Source organism: Thunnus thynnus, chromosome 18, assembly GCF_963924715.1.
Source record: "Thunnus thynnus chromosome 18, fThuThy2.1, whole genome shotgun sequence".
NCBI lineage: Eukaryota > Metazoa > Chordata > Actinopteri > Scombriformes > Scombridae > Thunnus > Thunnus thynnus.
The window spans coordinates 2617036-2639539 of record NC_089534.1 but is presented as its reverse complement, the minus strand read 5'-3'; the positions used below and the strand labels follow the sequence as shown (position 1 = coordinate 2639539).

The 22504-nt window shown below is 39.1% G+C and overlaps 1 protein-coding gene and 1 non-coding gene across 4 annotated transcripts; both read right to left on the bottom strand.

Annotated features, from left to right (window-relative positions):
• Positions 1–4814: 4814 nt before the first annotated feature.
• vgll2a (vestigial-like family member 2a) lies at positions 4815–16316 on the bottom strand. 3 transcript variants are annotated; one of them, XR_010924452.1, is made up of 5 exons: positions 16063–16316; positions 13886–14141; positions 11124–11621; positions 6244–9765; positions 4815–6213 (listed from the first exon to the last, which is right to left on the bottom strand). XR_010924452.1 is itself a non-coding variant. In XM_067572522.1 (4 exons), exons 1-4 carry the CDS (start codon positions 16138–16140, stop codon positions 9962–9964), a joined length of 876 nt encoding a protein of 291 aa, XP_067428623.1. In that variant the 5' UTR covers positions 16141–16316; the 3' UTR covers positions 4815–9961. The 3 variants fall into 3 exon arrangements, 2 of the variants coding, with proteins under 2 accessions (XP_067428623.1, XP_067428622.1); XM_067572522.1 differs by having other exon boundaries at positions 4815–10005; XM_067572521.1 differs by having other exon boundaries at positions 4815–9765.
• Positions 16317–17946: 1630 nt separating this feature from the next.
• On the bottom strand, positions 17947–18018 carry trnah-gug (transfer RNA histidin (anticodon GUG)). The gene has a single exon. It is a non-coding gene; the product is annotated as a tRNA-His (tRNA).
• Positions 18019–22504: the final 4486 nt, after the last annotated feature.

Genomic DNA, 22504 nt, shown 5'->3' with positions numbered 1-22504 from the left:
TTATTGATGGAGAGAGAGAGAGAGAGAGAGAGAGAGAGACGGCACCTCGCCACCCTTTCCTTGTCCGTCATCGCTCAAGTCAGAGGCCGATATTAATCTACAGCTGTCTCGCTCTCAGCTAAAACATGCACACAAACACCGCAGAGCCTCTGAGAAACAGAACATATGGCTAAAAATGACAGTCTTTTATTTGACTGTATGGTTTTCTTCTCTCTCTTCATCTCCTTCACTCCTGTTCGTCTCTTTTTTCCTCTATGTGACCATACAGGTTATAAATGATGCTGCGCCATTATGTTTAAAGCCATAAATAATAACACATTTCTATCTTTTCTTGTCTTTCTGTCTTTCTCTCTCGGAGTCATGTACCTGCACAAACACAGGTCCTATATAAATATCCAGAACTGCAACAATTAGTTGATTAATGAGCAGTTGTTTTGATCAATCAATTAACTGTTCAAGTAAGTTTTTCAAGCTAAAATGTCAAAAAAATTGGATGATTCCTGGTTCTCAAATGTGACAATTTGTTTTGACATTTTGATAAAAAGACATTTAATGACATCACTGTGTACTCTTGGATATTTTTGTAGGCATGTTTCATTGTTTTCTGATGTTTCAAACAAATAATTGATTAATCAAGAAAATAATCTGCGGATTAATCGATAATGAAACCAGCTGTTAGTTTCAGTCCTATAAATATCCACTCTTTATATAGCTGCGTATATCTTACATACGCTTCATTTAAAGAATTTGTTTGACATTTTGAGAAAGGCTTGTTGCCAGGCAACCAGCGGAGACTCCAAAACATTAATGCTCCCGGCCAAGAAACAGTCTGACACATAACCCCCCCCCACAAAACTACAACATGACGTTTTAACACTTCCTTTTATATGGATTAAAAAAAACAGACATAATCTGTTAATTAGTGAGCTTTAGAGGCGCTCGGAGGCAGATTTTTTGTGACTTTTGTCTCTTTAAGGCTTCCCTCCCGATGAGCCCGCTCTGTTCTGATTGGCCTCCAGAGGCTTCGGCTCGGGAGGTCATGTCAACTATAGTAGCGGCATTTCACTTCTTCTTTCCTTTCTATATTCAAAATATAAACTTCTCAAAAACATCCGTACATGTCGGAGCGGAATCAGATCCAAAATACGTGAGCGGACAACGTGAACAACCTGAGCAACAGATTCTACAGGAAGGACGGCGATATGCGGGCACGCACGAACAATCTGATGTCACCACGAGGAGGAAGTAGAGGTAGAATTACAAATGCGTTCAGAGCAGGTTGAAGCCCTGGTTTTTGACTTTCAGGCAGCATTTTAAGTACGTTCACCTAATGTTTTGGACCTTTGACCATGTAGCATAAGTAAACACAACGCAGTCGCCAGAGGAAAACGTTGGTATTGAACGTTTCTGCAAACCATAGAAACGTTTATGTCAACATTTCTACAAACGTAGCATATTAACATTTCTACCCGTTGAATAATGATGTTTTATGGTGTGACAACACTGTGGTTAAGGTCTGGTTAGGTTTAGGCACAAAGACCACTTGGTTAGGATTAGGGGGAAGATCATGGTTTGGGTTAAAATAAAAATAAAATAAAAATGGCCGATGTCCCACTAAAAAAAAGCCGGTTTTTCTCAGCAGAAAAACGGCTGCAAATGTCCTGACGTCTCGCTAAAAATACCCGCTTTTGTCAGTTGAAACGGGAAGCAGACATTGGTTTCAGTTTTGAGGTGGTCTCGAACCGTGTTCTCTGCTGATTTCCAACAAACTTACTAACCATCCACCTGCCCCTCCTCCTCCTATATAGGAAAGATCAACTCATATAGATCACATGTGAACTACGTCATTTTAGAAATGTTAAGATGCTAAGTTTTGTTGAAATGTTAATATGCTACGTATTTCACGTGTTGAAACGTAGATATTCAACGTTTCTGTGGTTTGCAGAAAGGTACAGTGCCAACATTTTATTCTGGCGACCAGGCTGGTAAACAAAAGGCACAATGCTGGGTTTACAGGTTACCATTTTTCATATTTTCTTTTCCCCACCCAAACCTTGCACAACAATGACAACACACATTACTATATATATATATATATATATATATATATATATAAAGAGGAAGACAGCGATAACTGATACCAACAATGGGATGAGTAAGTAGAAGTAGAAGTAGTAGCCAGGAAAGATGAAGTGGAGAAGGAAAATAAATAAATAAAATAAATTAAGGCAAAATAAAAACTGGAAAAAGCTCCCGCTGCAGGCCGATGATATCATGTAGAAACAAAGGAAATCAGTCAGGTGGAGACTTTTTTTAGAAAGTGCTGTCTAGACCCTCTAAGTGTAATAATGACATCACATCTTTCAGCCAGGCGGAGCATTGGGGAGGGGGTGATGGGAGTTTTCCTCGTCTGGACAGAAGTGTTGTGAAAGCCTTCATGTCAACCTCATTGGAATTACAAGGGAGCTAAAATGTCGCCCTGAAAATGTCCAGTAGTGGGCAAGGCTGTAAACTGTTACATCAAGTACATTGAAAATCGAAGACCGATATGTTCCAAGTTTTGGGAAAAACTAGAACATATGTGAGAGATCTGCCTGTAGACTGCGGTCACATTTGGGATCAGAACCCAGGTATATCTCATGCAGTTTAGATTTGCTGAAGTGGGCTCTGTGCACCACTGTCAGCTGGATCAAACTGAGTCGAGCTCAGGATGATGAAGTATCTAATGCCACCTCCCACCACTCCTCTGCCAGCTCCGTTCCCAGTTCCCCCTCCCATCTATCAAATACAAGCCCCCTCTGAGTAGGAGATAGCTTAAAAAGGCTCTCCCGTAATGATTCTTGAGGGAAAGAAATCAAACTTTGTACGTACAAAGTGACACACCTGAAGATAACAGAACAAATTTAAACATGGCAGACTAAATTTAAGGCATAAAGAGTCAAAGCTAGAAACAATATCACCCTCAGAGAGGTCTTTGAAACGATTGATACCCAACCTGCTCCAGAGAGTGAAGGTCGAGTCCAAACTGGAGAGAGTAAGTAAGTGGTTATTGCTAATAGGCCCCAGGCACAAACTGTATGCATATCTTTAAAGTGGACATCACCAAAGGGTTTGAGGAGGGGGGGGGGACAGGGAGAGAGAAACAAACCAGACAGGGAGTATGAGTGGCATGATTGGGCCTCTAGGCTGCACCAGTTCATCTCAGGGGTTTATAACCAGTAAGTAAGTTTTTGTATGTTGGCAGCCCAGTAACAGTGCACAAAATTAGGAAGCATGAGACCGCCACAGTTTCTCTGTCTCTGTAAAATAGCTTTACTGATTCCAGGAACCCCCCCCCCCCCCCCCCCCCCCCCGCCCCAATAAACCTAGTAACTGCCTGATCCAGCGTGTAAAAATAAGACTTGGGTAGAAACAGAGGAAGGCCTTGAAAAAAGATGGAAGTTCATCTTGTTTGACCATGTTTAACATATTAGAGAATATTTGAACTTCTCATCTAACTCAGTCATAAAGAGAATTTGCATATTTTACCCAAAAGGTCCAACTTTTCCAAGAAAAGCGCATCATCCTGGCTCATAGCATCGTCTGAAAATGTAATTTTCAAAATGAGAAGCCAAAACTGGCAAAAAGATCATCAGAGAAGAAAACGGCACAATGAATTTGCACCTTTCATGGAATGTGAACCAGTTTCGTCGAGAGGTGTCCCATGATCTAACTGTGAAATATGCATCAGATGAAAAAGTGGAATTCTTGGCATGAGACTCACCAAATACGTGCATGCAGTAATAATAAATGTTTTCATTCACATGAAAGATTTTGCTGCTCTAGACGACAGGTGCAACACCTGGAAAACTCTTCAGCGCACATGAAGTGATGGTGTTTTGTGTCTCCGGGTTGTTGGTGATGGTTGCTAGCTTGCAGCCTCTTTTTTCAGAATGAGCAAGATTGAAGATGATGAGGAAAACAAATCTTTTCAGTGCAGCTCAAAGGGTTTTTACACTCATCACAGGTGTTTTCAATTATTCTTGCTGATTAGTCTTCCTCTCTAGAGTTATTCTGGTCACCAAACTTCATTAAAAAATGATTAAAAAGTAAGTTTTCCCACATTAATGGGTGCAAAAATAACTATCAGGAGAGTCAGGTCACTGTCTGTTCATCCCCTGATTCTCCTGACAAACAGTTTTATTATCCACAATAAGTGAAAACACCTGTGTAGGTCGACCATACAGCGACTTAAAATACCTTTTGAGGATCATATTTCTGCAAAAAAAGTGATGTTTTAAGTGCTGTTTGTTTGCTATCTGGATATCTGAATCTTAGATTTCAATAAACCATGTGTACTAACTTGTAGTTTGGACGCCACCAGTTTCTGATTAAACACATTCTGATTAATTTAACATGTTTATTTTCCCCCAAAAACTGTGTTTTTTTTAAAACTTATTCTCATAAATTTAATTCAATCTTCACTAATGTTGTCATGTGAAACTTTTGGTTGGAACACAACACTCAAGACTGTCAACAGGCATTTTATTACTTTAAATAATAATAAATAATTTTACTGAATTTAAAAGCCTAAAAAAGCAGAGACATGAGGCTACAATAAGCCTCAGCTAGCCTCTCTATGTAATATTATTTCTGTAATAATATTGTGATTTTAATGAGAGCGCAGCATAACCACAACCAAACACTAACATCAAACAGTGCTTTATTTACTCAGTAGTAAAGCTAATGGTGTAACTCCCCTTTTTGGCATTTCATAGATTCAGATTTCTCTCCTTTCAGACATTATTTACAGAAACTGACACAGCAGCCACGGAGGAGACGGCCGAGTGTTTATAGTTATACAATCATACAGCAAATACATACAAAGACTTTACACTGGAGCCAGATCAACAGAAACAATACTTTAGGCAATATATTAATATATTCACATAGAACACCGCTGCATGCTGTGACTGTTGATTTACAGTATGTACCTGGAAGAAATAACAATACAAAATATTTATATCACAGTTTCTCTCTTTCTCTCTCTCTCACACACACACACACATGAATGTATTACTATACTTGAAAGGACCTTCACTGGCTTTATTGATTTTCTAAAGACAAAACCTGAACCTCTTTATCTTTTTATTATTATTAACAAGTCTTCTTTGTAGCCACAGCCTCATATTGTTTCTGTCTCTGTCCCGTAAAACTCTAAAAAATATATTAAAAACACATAAAAGAGCCGTATCGTTGCATTGAGTGACATATTCATTCATCGCGATGGACACAGCAACTGTAGTTTATTGTTTTCAGATCCTTCAACTTGCAAAATTTGTTTAAAAAAGCGCAAAAAAAATGTGTACGCAGCTTTTTTTGCACCGTTGACATTAAGTTTCGACAGCGTTGAACTTTTAGGGAATGGAGAGGAAATCAAAAATGTATGGTAGAAGCTAACATTTTCTTTTCTCATACATATTTTGCCATAAAACAAAACTAGCCATAACAAGTGTTAGCCACTGCTAACTGCTATGTCTTCAACTTGAGAGTGAATTAACTTTGCGGTGCCACATAGATCCACATTTGTGAGGCTGCACAGTCACGTCTGTCTGCCATGACGCTGAGAAAATGCATCTCCAAACCTCTTAAAGAATAAACTACACCAGCCGTGTTCGTTATAATTAATTAATAATGTGTCACCAAGTGCAACAGTATGTCTTTCATGCGTTTTATGGATGATAGTGGAAGTCTAAAAGCATGACGACATAAAGTCTTACAGGTTATAGATGCACAGACAATATTTGAAAGCAGGATAATTAAATTTTTTTTTGTCTCTTCAGACAATAAAATAATATAATAAAAGGCTACACCCATGCTAGCGACTCTGTGACAAAGCTGAATGAACGTGTCTGTTAATTAGCACTAAACACAAAGTACAGCTGAGGCTGATGGGAATGTTTTTAGTCATAAACAGTATCAGACAAATCAAAATTTTGAACTCATTATGGAGATTTATGAAAAGTTATAATTGATCCTGAGAGGAACATGAATGTCTGAACAATCGATCCATCGTGGAGACCTTTTTACCCGAAACCACAAATGTGGACCTCATGGTGCTACTAGAGGTCAAAGGTCACTGAAGTAAAAGTAGGATTCATCCTCTGGAGAATATGAATGTCAGAACAAAATTTAATCAACCTGATCAATCAATAGTTGCTGAGACATTTCAGTCTGGATCAACACGGAGAGCCAAAGTCAAACCGGAACTTCAGGAATCTGTTCCAGAAGTAGGAAAACCTCATTAAAATAATCCCATTTCCACATTTGTAACTATGCTAATAACGATAAATCCAGCCGTGGAACAGAACCTTTCTTACAGTATGTCGTGTGGCCTAAAGACAGAGTAACTTCTGTCAGGACCATCTAATATTGTTGTTTATTCAATATTCATGCTTTTAGCGGCCTTTAATGAACATTGTTTCCCAGAAGTCCTGGAACGTTTGCAGGTTAAACGTCACGGCTCAACAGAAGAGACGAGTCCGTGAGCGAGCGGAGAGGTTGGCGGCGAGTTCAGACACGTCAGAGAGGAGCAGACGCTGTTCAAGTCTTCACACAGAACAGACAGAACAGGCTACAAACAGCAACAATGGCTGCAGAAGAAAATGCGGGAAGTTTAATGGATATGGATGAAACCAAGTGGCGGCGCTGCTGGGCTTGTAGTTTTTTAAATGGGGGCTGTAGTTTATTTCTGTTTAACTTTGTTAAAATAGCAACAGCTGCTAAATGAAATTATAGAAAATAAACTCCTGAAACACGCTTCTTTGTCACAAAGACCAATGAGAGAAATGTTGACAGCAGTGGAACGGAGGTGAACCAGACGTGACGTCATGACTTCGGCTCTCTATAACTTGCTGCTAATGTGGCAAAAATATGTATCCTTTGACCCTTCTCTCAACCACTAATCCTAACTTTATCCTAACGCTGATTCATATCCAAATCCCTAAAAAATTTAGTAGCCGTTCAGGGGAATAAAATTAAAAAAATGGATAAAGACTGGATTATCCTGATGGTTTGGTCCTTGTAAGTACAGAAATGGACACATGCCTGCACATACATACATACATACACACTCACAAATTACCATTTGACAGTTGTGTGTGTCCTCTGCTCCCTTCACTTACGTATATCACACCAGTTGTCCCAGTAGGGCAGGATCCAGCTCGCACTAAATGCTCCCTTTATTAAGTTCATAGGCCCGGCTTGAACACTGCACAGTGGGGACGGTGTGTGTGTGTGTGTGTGTGTGTGTGTGTGTGTGTGTCTGTGTGTGTTCACTGAGTTGAAGAGCAGTTGTCGTTGACAGCTGCATGGGAGCAGGGAGAGAAAGAGTCAAGTGGCTTCAAATAGCCGTCGTTCTCCTCATTCATCAGAGACCCCTCCTCTTTCTCTCAGCAGCCATTGGTGTGAAGTACACATTTCTTTTGTTGACACAGTCATGGTGATGTTTTTTTTTTTTTTTTCATCTCTGCTTTCGCCGCAGAGTAACGTTTCATAAATGTCCAGGACAAAGAGTCCGGTCCGCTCTGCAGGCAGGTAAGTAGAGATGTTGCGGTGGCGGCGGTTTCTCCAGTTAGAGTCATCAAAACATCCATCCTGCAGCTGTGGGCTAAAGGCTCTTTTTTTTTTTTACCTAATTTATACTCCATAAAACAGTTCTGAACTGAGCAGTTTCTTAATCAACAGTAGATCATATCTGTATTTTAATTGTTCTAATCATCTCTTAATATAAGGAGGCAGGAAGATGATCAGAAAGCAGCGTGGATTTGGTGACTAGCAGATCAAAAAACATCTAAGTTAAAATTTGGTTAAAGTTGGATAAAAAAAAAAGTAGATTACATAGTTAGCTGTTGTTCACAGAGCTGTTTCAAGCCGTCCACTTTATAGTCTATAAAATGTCAGAAAAAATATTTAAAAATGTCCTTTACAGGTTCCCAGAGAATAAAGTGACATCTTGCAATTGCTTGTGTTGTTCGACCAACAGTCCACAACCCAAAGACCTTCGATTTACACTGAAAAAAGCAACAAATTTTCACATTTAAGATCTTAAGAACCAAATAATGAAGCATATTTTCTTGAAAAAGTAAAAAAGAAAAATTTTCGTCGATTAATTTTCTGTCAGTTTACTTCTCGATTAATTGATATTTTGTTTCTGTTGTTACATTTCAACATTTAAAGGACCAGTGTGTAAGATTTAGGGGGATCTATTGGCAGAGATGGAGGATAATGTTCATTAATATGTTTAAATTAGTGTATAATCACCTGAAAATAAGAATTGTTGTGGTTTTTGTTACCTTAGAATGAACCTTTATATCTACATAGGTAGCCCGCCATGTTGCACCACCATGTTTCTACAGTAGCCTAGAATGGACAAACCAAACACTGGTTCTAGGAAGGAACTTTCTCATTGTTCACGGCCTCTGCAGGTTCTCCTATACACTTCAAAGGGGGGGGGGGGAGTATTTAGTTGGTTGCAATCTGCAACTTCACCACTAGATGCCACTAAATTCTACACACTGGTCCTTTAACACTGTAAGCTCTAAAATGTATACTGCGCTTAATAAATTCTTTAATACAACATATTGTTAGTTTATTAATTAATATTGTCATTTATATCAACATTGTTCTGCTTCTTCTGTCTGTCTACAGTAGAAGATGTGAACTGAAGGGTTTTATATGTTGCACAGATTGTTATATTTAACCAGATTCAGCAAAAACGTCTTTTGAACCGCGAATCACCAAACCAATGCTTTATCGGTCACAGCCGAACAAACATCGTTACACTGAATAGATGTTGGATGTGTGAATGTTGCACCAACTGAAACAAAAACTGTGATCCAGTTTTATACTATTAGTAAACTAAATATCATGTTTTATACTGTAGTAACTGTTTCTGCAGTTAGTAAAGAGGAACTCATGTATTTAACTTTGTACTTGTGTGTGATGATAGACGTCAAACTGCCACTTTGGAAAGCCAATTCAACTTCACAAAGAAAACACATTGTTGTTGGGTTTTTTTTTCAAGAATTTAATACTTCTTTTCTTATTTTGCAAGATCTTCCTGTTGCTTATTTTGCCAGTGTGAACACACCACATACTGCTTAGACCTGGTGTTTCTGTGTGTGTGGAAATGGGACACATAGTTTTTTGTTGCTGTTCAACACTTTGTGAAATTGTGACTTAGATATCTTTTGATATCAGTTGAAAACAATAACCAAAACTAATTTAATTTAAATTTTTACGGTGCCATCACATACTGACAAAGGGTTTTTTTGGTTGACATTGAACCAATACTCCATGTAAACCAAAGTGTTTGGACTCCTGATTTCTCCTTCTGCCAAATTCTTGCTGTGCGGCCTCCTCAACACCAACGCGGCCTTTCCTCCAGCCATAACACTCCCAGTGTCTGTAGCCCAGTTGTCCCAGTGAGGCAAGTCCTGCCAAGTCCTTCAAGCGCTTGTCTTTTGGAGTTTGACAACACATGTGTCTCTGTCCGTCTGTCCCCAGACTTTTTCCAGTTTAGGAATGTTGTCCCTGCCTGTTACAGAAGCACAAAGAGTCTTGTCTTTGTCCACATCCATCAAGATCAGATTCTCTCGCTCCTCTTCTGCGAGTCCCACTTTTTTTTTTTGTTTGTTTCCACGCTCGCTTTGCTTCTTATCCACACTGTCGGCGTTCAGCTCAGCAGGGCTGCGCTGCTGCTGCACAGTCCGCCGTAACACAGAGCTGCAAGTAGACCAGAAGCCGTTACAGCACAGAACTGCCGTCAGTTTCTCTGTCAGTCATCCCCATAACAGCAGCAGAGCAACAGAGAAGAGCAGGAGTGGAGGAAAAGAGGCTACAGCTGAAGTAGGAGAGAAGGGAAGGGGGGGGTTGGGAGGGGTATGGGGGTGGGGGTGGGTGGGGGGGGTCTCAGCAGTCTCTAAAACCAATACAAATCCTTGGTCTTATCCTGTGCCTGCAGACCTGAGAGTGTAGGAAAAGAAAGGAGGAAAAAAGAAAAGCAAGAAAAGAGAGATTAGAAAAAGAAATGCAAATGTCTTGTTGATAAAAGCGAGGAGGAATTGCTCGAGGCAGAGAGGGGATGAAAGCGAGCAACAGCAACAGAAAAAAGGAAGTTGACAGCTGGTGTTAAGGCGCTGATTGACAGTCAGTTTGTTGGTTGAAACCACTTGTGGTAAGTTGATCTGAGGCAAGGAAACAGGTTTAACTCTGGTTTTTGTCACACTGATGCTGTTACTTTGTCAGCTACATACTAAATATCTTTAATACAACTTTCATTTTTCATTTCAGCCAAACACATAAATATGACCATATACTACTTAATTGTTTTCCCAATTAAGTTATGTTGGTAAACGGGTTTAAGCAGCAAAAGCACTTTGGTTAAGTTTAGTGTCACTTAAATGTTAATGAACACTTTTTTTCTGTATTAAAAGACATAAACAAAGACCATCTTTCCCCAACTGTTACCCAGTGCCTAAACATAACCATGGGAGGAGGGGGGGTGGGTGAGGTCAGTGACCCTTTGGACCCCCTACTTCCGGCTCCCTTGTTGCAGGGCACTAAAATTTGACATCTACTTGACGGAAGATCCAACACATGTTCAGTGTGCCGCCATGTTTGTTTTTTTTTAAAAGGGGTAATGATTACATTTTCGTAAAGTTAGTGGATCTGCAATTCTGACTTTTAGGATTAGTCAAGATTCAAAAATGTACAACTTTAATTACGCCCTCCCTGACTGGTAATCACTACATCCTTCAAACTGTCTGTGTAATTTTGTAGTCCCCAGGCTGAGATAACTGTGATGACATCACAATGACAGGGAATCATCAGGGTGTTCCCCTCCAGAGCCGCGGTAGACACAGGCTGATTAGTAATCCTCATTATGAGTAAACTGTCATGTATGAAATCGGTGGTGTGCTCCTTTAAACCCCCTTTTCCCAAACAAACTTTCTGTGTTAGATTTCTGATTATAAACCGCAGAGCCCTCCAGTGTTTGCTGAAATAAGAATAAGAACTTTAATTTAACCAAAATCTGTCACCTCTGGGCTGTTTTATTGTAAGTTTTGAATGACGTCTGATACCTGTGTCCATGTTGAGTCCGATCTCTGCGCTGGCTCCTGTGAAGGTGCCGCTCCAACCCGACCCCGTCCCCGACTCCCCCTTCCCCCCGAGGTCACAGGGCGAAGTGCTGGGCCCCGGTACCGAGCTGCCGGACGTCAGGCGGTGATGAGGCCTCACCGACGGCACCAGCAGCGAGCTGTAGCGCGGGTCGAACGCCGTGCCGTACATCTCGTGCACCCCCGGACGCGGGTAGGCCGAACCCTGGGTGCCTATGGCGCCACCTAGTGAGTAAGGGTGGTGGTGGTGATGGTGGTGGTGATGGGACGGGTGCCAGGCGTCGGGGCTGGGCTGGTGGAGGTGGCTGTGCAGGGAGGCGGAGGAGTACGGGTCCCCGGGGAAGGAGAGCTCTGTGTGGGGGGCTGACAGAGCGCTGCCCAGCGCGGAGGAGACTGACGGCTGGTAGGAACTGTTCCAGAAAGACGGAGGGAAACTTCTTTGGCTCATAGGGAATGATCCATCTGCAGAGACACAAATCCACACTGTTACATTATAAAGAAGGCTTGTTTACTTTCTCCAAATAGTAACTAATTGTTAAGTTAGCCTAAAGTAACAAATAACAGCACATTTTAGTTGCAATTTTAAAACTTGAGGTTGAGGTCTTGACCTTGGAAACAGCAGTTTGATAAGAAATTCTTATCACAAAGTCCACAAGGTAGGTTTTTTCTTCTTTCAGTATTGCATCCATAATACCCAATTTTAAAACTATTCCTCTTAAAATGTGTCTTTTGACGATATCTTATTCATCTTATATTGTGCAATTTTGATTGTTTGAGTCACTGTTCGAGCAAAAAATGGCAACTATTTTCTCTTACTAGCTTCTTAAATGTGAATTATTTCTGCGTTTCTCTGTTTTATATCATTGTAAACGGGTTTTGGAGGGCTGGTTAAAAAAAAGACCTTGGAGATCTGGGAGACTGTGATGGCAGTTTTTAAACACTTTTATAGCATTTTATAGCCAAAACAATTGATAATGGGAGAAAATTGTCTGCAAATTAATATATAATGAAAATAATCCACACATTTATGAACAGGTCTGAATTTTAGAAAATTTGAAATGTCTAGAGATTTTCCTCCTCCACTCCTGATCCTGACCCAAACTCTGGAAATACTGTTTAGTCATTCTATGATAATGGAGCAGTAAAAACTGAACTTATTGCCTTTTTTAAATTCTGGTTGGATTCAAAACTCACCAGTTTACAGAGAGGTTGTGAAACGGCCATGAAAAGAGATTTAATGAAAAGCCTCGCTGTTAACTAAGGAACAATGATTTTATGTTTGATTCACCCCAAATTTAAAAAAAAAAAAATGGAGGAAAAAACACTGACAAAAAAAGACAATCATCCTATTGTTTGTGTTTTTATTACTCCTTTATATTCATGAAAAGCGAGCTTTAAATGCTGACTTAATTTCAGCATCTTGTTATTTCTGCAGCTGACAGAGACCAATAATAAAAGAATCATCAATTAAGGGGATGTCAAGGAGAAATTCACCTCAGCTCGACATGAACTCAAACAAAATGTCAGTAAAAGGAAGAAGAAAAAAAAAAATCCCTGAGAATTAATTCATATTATTGGAAGACACCTCATATGTTTCTGGCAAAACGCAGAACTCCAAATACTGAGAAGCAAAACTGACCAAAAAATGAAAAAATAAAAGAAAAATGTCACTAATCTGAACCTGTAAGATATTTCTGTCTTTACATAAAACAACTAAAAACTGAGTAAAATCGTTGAATCCTTTGTAAAAACAGTCTTCCTCACAGCTACGGATAAAATAAGTCGATTTCTCAATATCACATTCACACATTCCTTTCAGAGCTGAACATGTGTGTTATTCGCAGGAATCCATTATTTTTTGTTTGACTTTATATTTCCATCAAACCAAGGTCAAACAAAACGAAATACGCTCACTTTCTCTTTCTGCTGATGCCATAAAACAAAAGTGACGGATTCAATAATAAACAAAAGCTGAAGCTCATAAACATTTATATTCCAGCTGTGATGAAAGAAAGAGCAGAATTACAGCAGGTTAGGACGCAAATACTGATTTCTAGTTTCTGATATTAAGGAAATTATTCATTCTTATTGATCGTATATTGCAGTCTATATGACGGTGACACTTTGTTTAGATTTCACACGAGTAGATTTACAGTTTAATACAGAATTGTTCTGTTTTCAGAGGAGAGTTTTAACGTCCCAAAATTATCTAAATGCTTTTTCTTTTCCGGTATGAAAACTGTTGCAGAAGCAAATTTATTTTTTCAAGTCTTTTTACAGGAAAAAGGTCAAAAGACGCCTGAACGGCAGCTTCAGTCTGAATGTGCGACAGGCATCAAAAATCCAGAGCAAACTGTGAAGATTTTGTTTTTTAAATTTGTAGTTTTGACCGAAATTTTTCTCTATTTATTTGCATCTGGATACTCGAACGAGTGTCACGGAGATCAAGACGAAGCTCCTGAATCTGAGCCCAAAATATTATCTTTCATCAGGCTCAGTGCTGCAATATCAACAGCAGAAAAAAGAAAAAACACACGACAGCAGCAACTAAATTTACATAAATTCATATCACACTCACACCAGAGCTTCTACCTATAAAAGCACTTCATCATTCTGGTTTCACTGGAGAATTAAAGCTGTTTTTTAGTGGCTTCCCTGCTCTGACAAGCACTCAGTGAGAGGACACACACACACACACATACAGACACACATACAGACACACACACCTCTTACGGCCTTGTGGCTGGTCGAGGCGGGGTACGCCGCCGGCTGGCTGAGGGCTCGGCTGAAGTGTTCGTCCACCACAGCGCTGATATCACCCTGGAAGTAAGTGAAGAGGACGCAGCGGGAGTTCAGGTACTCGGCGCCCGGTGGCAGCTCCTTGTCTTCCTCTTTAATCGCCAGGGGCCCCGGGGGACCCAGGGGGCCGAGCCGGCTGCTGCCGTCCTGGGGGTCTTGCATTTTGGAATACAAGGCCAGTTTCTACGAAGGGACATGCAGGTTTTTATAGAGAGTGTAACTTCTGAAACTGTGGAACAAAGTGTATCTAGTGTCCTGTTGGCATGCTCACATGTTGTTGCATGTATATTTTTTTGTATTTTAGTAACTATAAAGACATTTAAACCTCATAAAAATCAGTTTCTGGAACTTTTCAGGACACAACAGGTGTCTGTTTATCTACAAACTGGCACAAATGATATAACTGTATATATGAAGACAGATGTTACAGCAAGAACAAAGCAGCTTTTATTTAAAAATGAAAAATAAAAACGCACTGATCAAAATATACCCTGATTGATTTTGGGGGTAATGAACACACATGATAGTTTAGCTTTTAATTTGCCACTATATCACTTTATAAACTGCAGTACAAAGATACAGTCAGACAGCAGACGTTATTAGGAACACCTGTGCACTTTAATCTAATCCAACACAGCAGCTCCGCCGTAAATTCTACTTTTTATGACGCTTATACATTTTCAGTTTTTGTCGACAGAAAGGTGATAATTCTACTTTATCACCGAGGTCGTAGTGTAGTAGTGGTGGTGGTGTACCGGTGTCCTTCATGTATAACAGAGTGGACAAAATATTAGGAAGATTGTTCAATATACGTAACTCTTGCACTCCAGTACACGACCATCCACTATGACCTCAGTAAAGGCCTCGATAAGGTGTTTGGTGAGTGTTGTTTCCAAATATAAGTTTCCAGTTACTCATTTCTGCTGCACACGATGACTCAAAAGCCTTTAAAAAAATCATTCAAAGTAAAGATGATGTTACTAATATTAAAGCTGTGAACTGTGTAAAACTGTGAGAATGTGAAGTTATTCATTAAATGTACTTTTTAATGACAAACTTACTAAACAATTCTAATAAAATAATTAACCAGATTATATATATAATTAGCTGTAAATGTAACAGTAGTGCAGCATATATTGTAGTGTGAACTCTGCTGTTTAGGTGACAGACAAAGTGAGTTTTGGCACTATGTGAAATATTTGCTGGATGTTGACTGAGAGGTTTTAAGAGAGTGAAAAAAGCCCTTTAACAGCTCTGGAAAGGCCTCAGAAAAAATACAAAAAAAAAAAAAAAAAAATCCCTGCTGCTCTCCAACTGTTCACTCACAAGCATGAAGCCGCTTACAGACACTAATGTGACTGAAAACATCTGTGATACTTCAGAGTTGCTGTTATTAGGCTACTATTTATATTAACAGACAAAAAAATGATCGGTAGGAATAATCATTTAAATCCTGAATTATAGGTTTCACTCATAAGTTAGTTCAGCAGTCTGTAATTAGACAAATTATTGATAATAATTATTATTTTCCGGTCAGTTATGGCTGGAAAACCAGCAGAGTAGTTTTGAGAAAAATAAAAACAGTGTCGTAAAAACTCAATAAAAGCAAAAGACGAAAGTTTTGAGTTGAATAAATCTAATCTGCGATGATTATTAATGGGGGAAAAAACAACAAATATTATTTATAACAATAACGCCCTACGTTCAATGACACTTTTTAAACTTATGACTGACTAAAATTAGCGCAGAGAGAAGCAACAAACCATCTGTTTACGGCCGTTTGAAGCTGAAGATGATCTCTAAAGAAAGTTGTTAAAATAAATATGAGGAACATTTTTGGATATTTAGAGGATAATAAGTGGTCTTGGAAGTTGTAAGAGTTGAAAATAAAGTTTTATACACCATCCATAGCTGACAGCTGCATCGGCAGGAGCAGCTAGTGGCGGTTTAATCTCCAATATTTACATGTAATTAAGTTTTAATTGGCGGTGTTACGGACTTTCAGGTGTGAATACTTAAGTTTTCAGTGCATTCGATCGCATATTAAGCACATACTGCGGAGATAAATACTGTATGAGCTTATTTAAAAAGCTATAATCCATACCTGGTGGTGATAGGGGCTGTAGGAGCTGAAATAAGGTTGAGGACCAAACACTTGGTACATCACATCCAAGCAGCTCATGGCGAAGAAATCACGAAGAAGAGCCAAGCTTCATTTAGAGAGCAGGTCTGTTCAGACGGAGAGGAATCAAGTAATCCCGGCGCGGCGGTGGAGGAACACAGTTTGGAGAGTCTCTGTGCTGCGCTGCTCTGCGCTCTTTACGCACTGGACAGACTGTGTCCGGGCGCAGTGAAGGGATCCCCCCCCCGCCCCCACCTCCACCCTGCACCCTCTGCTGCTGCCCCCACCCCTCAGCCTGACACCTCCCTCCCGCCAATCAGAGCCCGAGCTCCACCTCTGCCTTAATGACCTTTTAATTACTCAATATTAAGTCATAATGCATCATATTCATATAGTAGTCTGTAACATTTTTAGTGTTCCACCTATTTTTTGTGTGTGAGACTCATAATATAGTAAAATAGTTTTAAAAAACAGTAATATAGTAAAATAATATTCCATATATTTTCTGCCTATAATTCTACTTAACTTTAAACTTCACCGTTTCCTTCTGATAAAATATATTTCTTAAACTTATGGGACATGTTACAGTCTGCTGCTTAATCTAATTTAATGTCATTTAAACCAACTTGACATATTCAACAGATTCATGCATATAGTTGGATGCTCTGAGAGTTTGACAAGGGTCTTGTATTGTGTGTTTCAGCTGTAGTGAGCTGGCTTTCCATTTAATCTGAACCTTTCTGTTATATCAGTTTACAATAGTGGTGGAAAGTACATTTGGTCAAGTACTGTACAGTACGTGAGGTACTTGTACTTTACTTGAGTATTTCCATGTGATTCTACTTTATACTTCCACTCCACTACATTTCAGAGGGAAATATTGTACTTTCTACTCCACTACATTTATTTAACAGCTTTAGTTACTTTTCAGATGAAGATTTGACACAATGGATAATATAACAAGCTTTTAAAATACAACACATTGTTAAAGATGAAACCAGTGGTTTCCAACCTTTTTACAAAAAGCAGTGTGTAGTCGGGGTCACATTTCACATGTCTATGAGTTGTTAACAGCTCCACCAAATAGTGATTTTTCCCTCTAAACTTCTCACATGCTTTCATTTCAATAAATGTTCAAATGATCCAATATTTCAGCAAAAATCAAAGATGAGAGAAAAAGTCCAAAAACTGAAAACAGATTTGTGTATCAGAACTTTGTTTTTTCTTCTTTCCTCTCCCATTAATCATCTCACCACCCCTCAGATTTATCTGCTGACCCTTTGGAGGGGCCCGACCCCTAGGTTGGGAACCACTGGACTAAACTAGCTAACTGTATATAAAGTAGTGTAAACTAGCTCCACCTCCAGCAGCTACAACAGTAACATGCTGCTCTAACACTGATGCTTCACTATTAATAATCTAATGATGTCATATATAATAATATATCAGTCAGAGGGACCAAACCACTACTTTTACTGCAATACTTTAACTACATCAAGCTCATAATACTTATGTACTTTTACTGCAATACTTTAACTACATCAAGCTCATAATACTTATGTACTTTTACTGCAATACTTTAACTACATCAAGCTCATAATACTTATGTACTTTTACTGCAATACTTTAACTACATCAAGCTCATAATACTTATGTACTTTTACTGCAATACTTTAACTACATCAAGCTCATAATACTTATGTACTTTTACTAGTAATGGAGTATTTTTACAATGATGTATTGGTACTTTTACTGTAGTAAAGGATCCGAGTACTTCTTCCACCACTGTGTATGACTTCACTCATTTCAACTTCATATGGGGACTTTGGGGTCTCCTCTGTGGATTATACGGCCTCCTCAAAATACTGCCGTGACCCGGATTCGAACCGGGGTTGCTGCGGCCACAACGCAGAGTACTAACCACTATACGATCACGGCGAGCTATGCTTCAGATGGGAAGCTTGATGTTTCCACAGAGATACTTCACACCTATATTAGTCAAGATATTAAATTGGGCGAAGATACTGAAGTTAGAAATCACAACAAAGTCAGGTACAAAATGAAGTAAGGATTAAATATTTGTGTCAGACACTTTCACTGAAGTAAAGGATCTGAGTTCTTCTTGTGCTGGTTTCCAAAGGTAGTGTTGCTTCTACTATAATGAAGGTACTGATATACAGTGCAAATGTGCAGTGAAATGATTTGGGTTTTCAGGTTATAAAGATCAATAATGTTGATTCCAAATGCAGAAATGGAATCTGGATTATTAATTTAATACTATCCAACAACTTCCATGCATTCAGCGTGGCGTCATCACAGTTCTCAGATTTGAGTGTAAAACTGTAAAACCCAATAAGTTCAGAATACTCAAACTTTTGTGGAAACTGATTACATCAAAATATTTAAGTCAATTAACCAAATGTTGTTAAGTAATTGTTAAAAAATTACAAGTTATTCATTTGAGTGCACTGTGCTTAAAAATATTGATTAACATATGCAATGTTTTTAGTTTCTCCATAACTAATTATCCTGATGCAATAGTACTTAATTGAATAAAAATCTACCAACTCAAAAATTATACTTATGCATAACTCATAGGCTAATGATTTTTTTAAATTATTTATTCAAGTTCAGAATACTGTCAGAATACTACTTGATTTATTGAACAGGACAGTGTGCAGTATTAAGCATGAATGATGCACTGCACCGGAGTTAACTTGAAGCTAATTTGCATCCATAATCCATTATAATCAAAACATACAACAGCACAACAATAAACAGTACAAAGAAAAACAAAACAAAACAAAACAAAAAACAAACAAACAAACAAAAAACACAAAAACACCCTATACAAAATACAAAGCTACACACAACAGCACATCACCCACAATGTCAATTAAAAATTAATAATGTAAACGAGGCTCAGTGGTCACACAGCTGATTCGTCTTTAGTTGATTTTTTAATTTGGCCTTGAATGCATTGATAGAACTACAGTTCTTCAAAGAACCACACACACAACTCCAGCTGTACAATTTAAGTTTTGCTTTTTTTTTTATTCAGTCTTAAAATTGTTTTATCCAAACATGTCTGAACAAGTAACAGCAATAGCTCAGCGGTGTCTAACCATGTGCCACGGAGGGCAGAATGTATGCGGGGTTTTCCCTCCAACCAAAGACTCAAGTGATTTCACTGATTAGTTCCTCCTCTGTGGCAGAAAGTGTGTTAATCAGTGAAATCACCTGGTGAAGTGTTTGTTTGGAAGGAAAAACCTGCGCAGACACTCCTGCTGCTCGAGCTGCGAATGGAAACTGTAAACATAAACATCTCGATCACCTCCTGATTTTTGTGTATGGTTGTGGGTGGTTATGTGTATATCTCTGTGCAAGTATGTGTGTGGCGTACATGAGTGTGATTGTGTGTGAACGTTTGTATCTCTGCATGTCAAACACATTTTAAAGTGCAGTTTGAAAGTTTACAGCATTACATGAAAAACCTGTAATCTCATTTACTGCAAAATGTCTGGTGCTGTAACCCGATACACAGTAACCTAAAATTACTGTATTTTATTTTACAGTTGCATACAGCTACTGTAACTGTAGATACAGTATCATTATATTACTGAATTTCATTTTACAGTTACAATAGTGCTACTGTAAATATAAACACAGCAAACTAATTGTAATTGTTTTTTAATGTAAGTTTCTTGTCAATTGCTGCCAGTTAGTTACTCTAAAGTAAAAACACAGTAAACTTACTGTAATTGATTTTTACTGTAAGTTACTTGTTAATTGTTGCCAATTAGTTACTCTTAAGTAAAAACACAGTAAACTTACTGTAATTGATTTTTACTGTAAGTTACTTATCAATTGCTGCCAGTTAGTTACTCTAAAGTAACAGTGAACTTACTGTAATTTATTTTAAAGTAAGTTTATTGTAGAATCATAAAAATTGTTGGATTTCAGAGTCAGAAAGGTTTGGGGAGGAGACAAACTGAATGATCTGACTGGAGCTGCAATGATTAGTTGATTAGTTGATCAACAGAAAATTAATTGCAAACTATTTTTATAGTACAGTATAGACAGTAAACTGAATATTTTGGGTTGTGGACTGTTGGACGAGCCAAATCAAGACATTTAAGGTTGCATCTTGGGACTTTGGGGACATTTTTCACAATTTTCTGACATTTCACAGACCAAACAACTAATCTAAAAACAACTAAACTAAAAAGAAAGCAATTAACAGTTTAATCTATAAATTAAAAATCATTAGTTGCAGCCGTATATCTGACAACTACATCACAGCATACTGACGCCATTCCACCAAAGCTCCATCTCTGTTGTGATTCACATGTCCATTGAAAGCATTTTAGAAATGGAGTATCCATTTCTAGTACTGCTTAGAGTTGTTGTTTATATTGGCTTAGTATCCCGGAGCCCCGCTGTTTATCTTGGGGGATTGTAACAGTTGCAGACCGGACAATGTTCTGCCGTCATTTCAACAGTATGTGGACATTCCCACCAGAAGGGAAAATATCTTGGATTTGTGCTACTGTAACATTACCATTGCATTTCGTGGCCGTTCATACCCACCACTCGGACTTGAAGACCATGATGTTATCTGTTTACTACCGCTGTACAAACAGGAAGTTAAATGTCACAATCCTACAGCACAGCACCAAGGCTTGAATAACAGGGTCACTGTCATTATGGACTATATCAATTTCTGCATAAATACCACCATACCAGTCAAAACTATATAAAGAAATATCCCAACTCCAAACCCTGGATCACTCCTCAAATAAAAACAGAGCTTGAAATAGAAGCATAAAGCTTTCAGGCTCAAAGACCACAACATCAAAAATGAAGCCAAACTGAAATTTAAGGACGAAATGGAACATGAATTTACCAACGTGAACACTAAACCAGCTTTCCAGATGGTGAAAACCATGACTGGATGTGAGCCCAAACACAGTCCATTCACAGACGAATGCGTCAAAGAGTTGAGAGCCCTCCCTCCACTGGACCCCAATAAACCAGCTTAGCCAGTGTAAGCCAGGCAAGGTCTTGGAGCCTGACGCCATCCCTGCAAGGGTGCCCCCAACCTGCACCATGGAACTCTCACCAATTCTTCACTCACTCCTCTGCAAATCCTACCGGTCTGCTACAATACCCACCTTCTAGAAAACTGCAACAATAATCCCAGTGCCCACACAAACCCAGACCCACACAACTCTCACATCCATAATAATGTAGAGCCTGAAGAATCTGCTGCTACACACAATCCTGCCAATTGTTAACCAACAACTGGACTCCCTCCAATATGCCTACTGGGCCCAGAGGATGCTGTGGACTGCCTGCTGCACCTCCTCCTCCAGCTCCGGGATTCCTCAGGCACCTTCGCCAGGATTTTCTTTATGGACTTCAGCTCATCCAAAGGCACCTGATGATCTGGCAGCTGCACCAATTCAACATTCCCCCCAAACTGATCCATCTCCTGCACAGTTTCCTCAGTGACAGATGGCAAGCTGTTCAGGTGGCACAACAACATCACCTGCACTTACCAATGAGAAGAAAATGAGTGGCTGCAGGAGCAAAACCAAGTGCAAGGAAACTGACGTCAAAGATGAAGAATTTGTAGGTAATGAGGGACCTCTACAACCTTGGCTTAAAACCCGCTCTGCACGATACAGCCAGACTACTCATCACGACCAAAGAAGCGGTAGAAGGTGGCTATTGTCTGTTCGGGAGGCGGTGAGTTCCTAACCATAACTGAGGACATGGGGGGAGGGTGAGTGATAACGCCAGGACAACAAGCCTGTAGCTGTTGTCCGTCTCTGTCCTCTGATCCACTCTGCTGTCTGTCTGTGTGTCATGAATGTATAAATAGCTGCAGGTCTGTGTGTGTCGTGGAGTTGAGCTTTAGCTGAGTAGTCAAAGCATTCGTCCACAGTCTTGGAGATCCAAGTTCGAGACCCAGTGTTGTGACCTCCTTTGCAAAAAGTTATTGATAATCATTTATTTTGACACTTTAATATCCTAAAATTAGAAGTGTAATAAAAACAAAAACAGGATTCTTACGGCTATTTCCACTTTTATTTGAATATAAACACAAATACAAATAGTTTTGCTGCATTAACAAATACAGATACAAATACTGGGATCTCTGCACAGCCCTAGTTGCTAGCATGCTAATCTGCTAGCTTATACCAACAATTGGACAACCAATGCAAAATCTACCTTGACAAACTTTTCTGAGGAAAGGACTGCACCCTGGTTTACCTGACGAGGTTAGCTATTTGCATTACTAATGTGCCAGTTGTGTGTTTTGTTTTTTTTTAAATTTATGATGAAGAAAAAAACACAAGCCTGAGAGAGTCGACAGATTAGTCTTTATGTAAGAAACTTGTAGTGAATGCACAATATT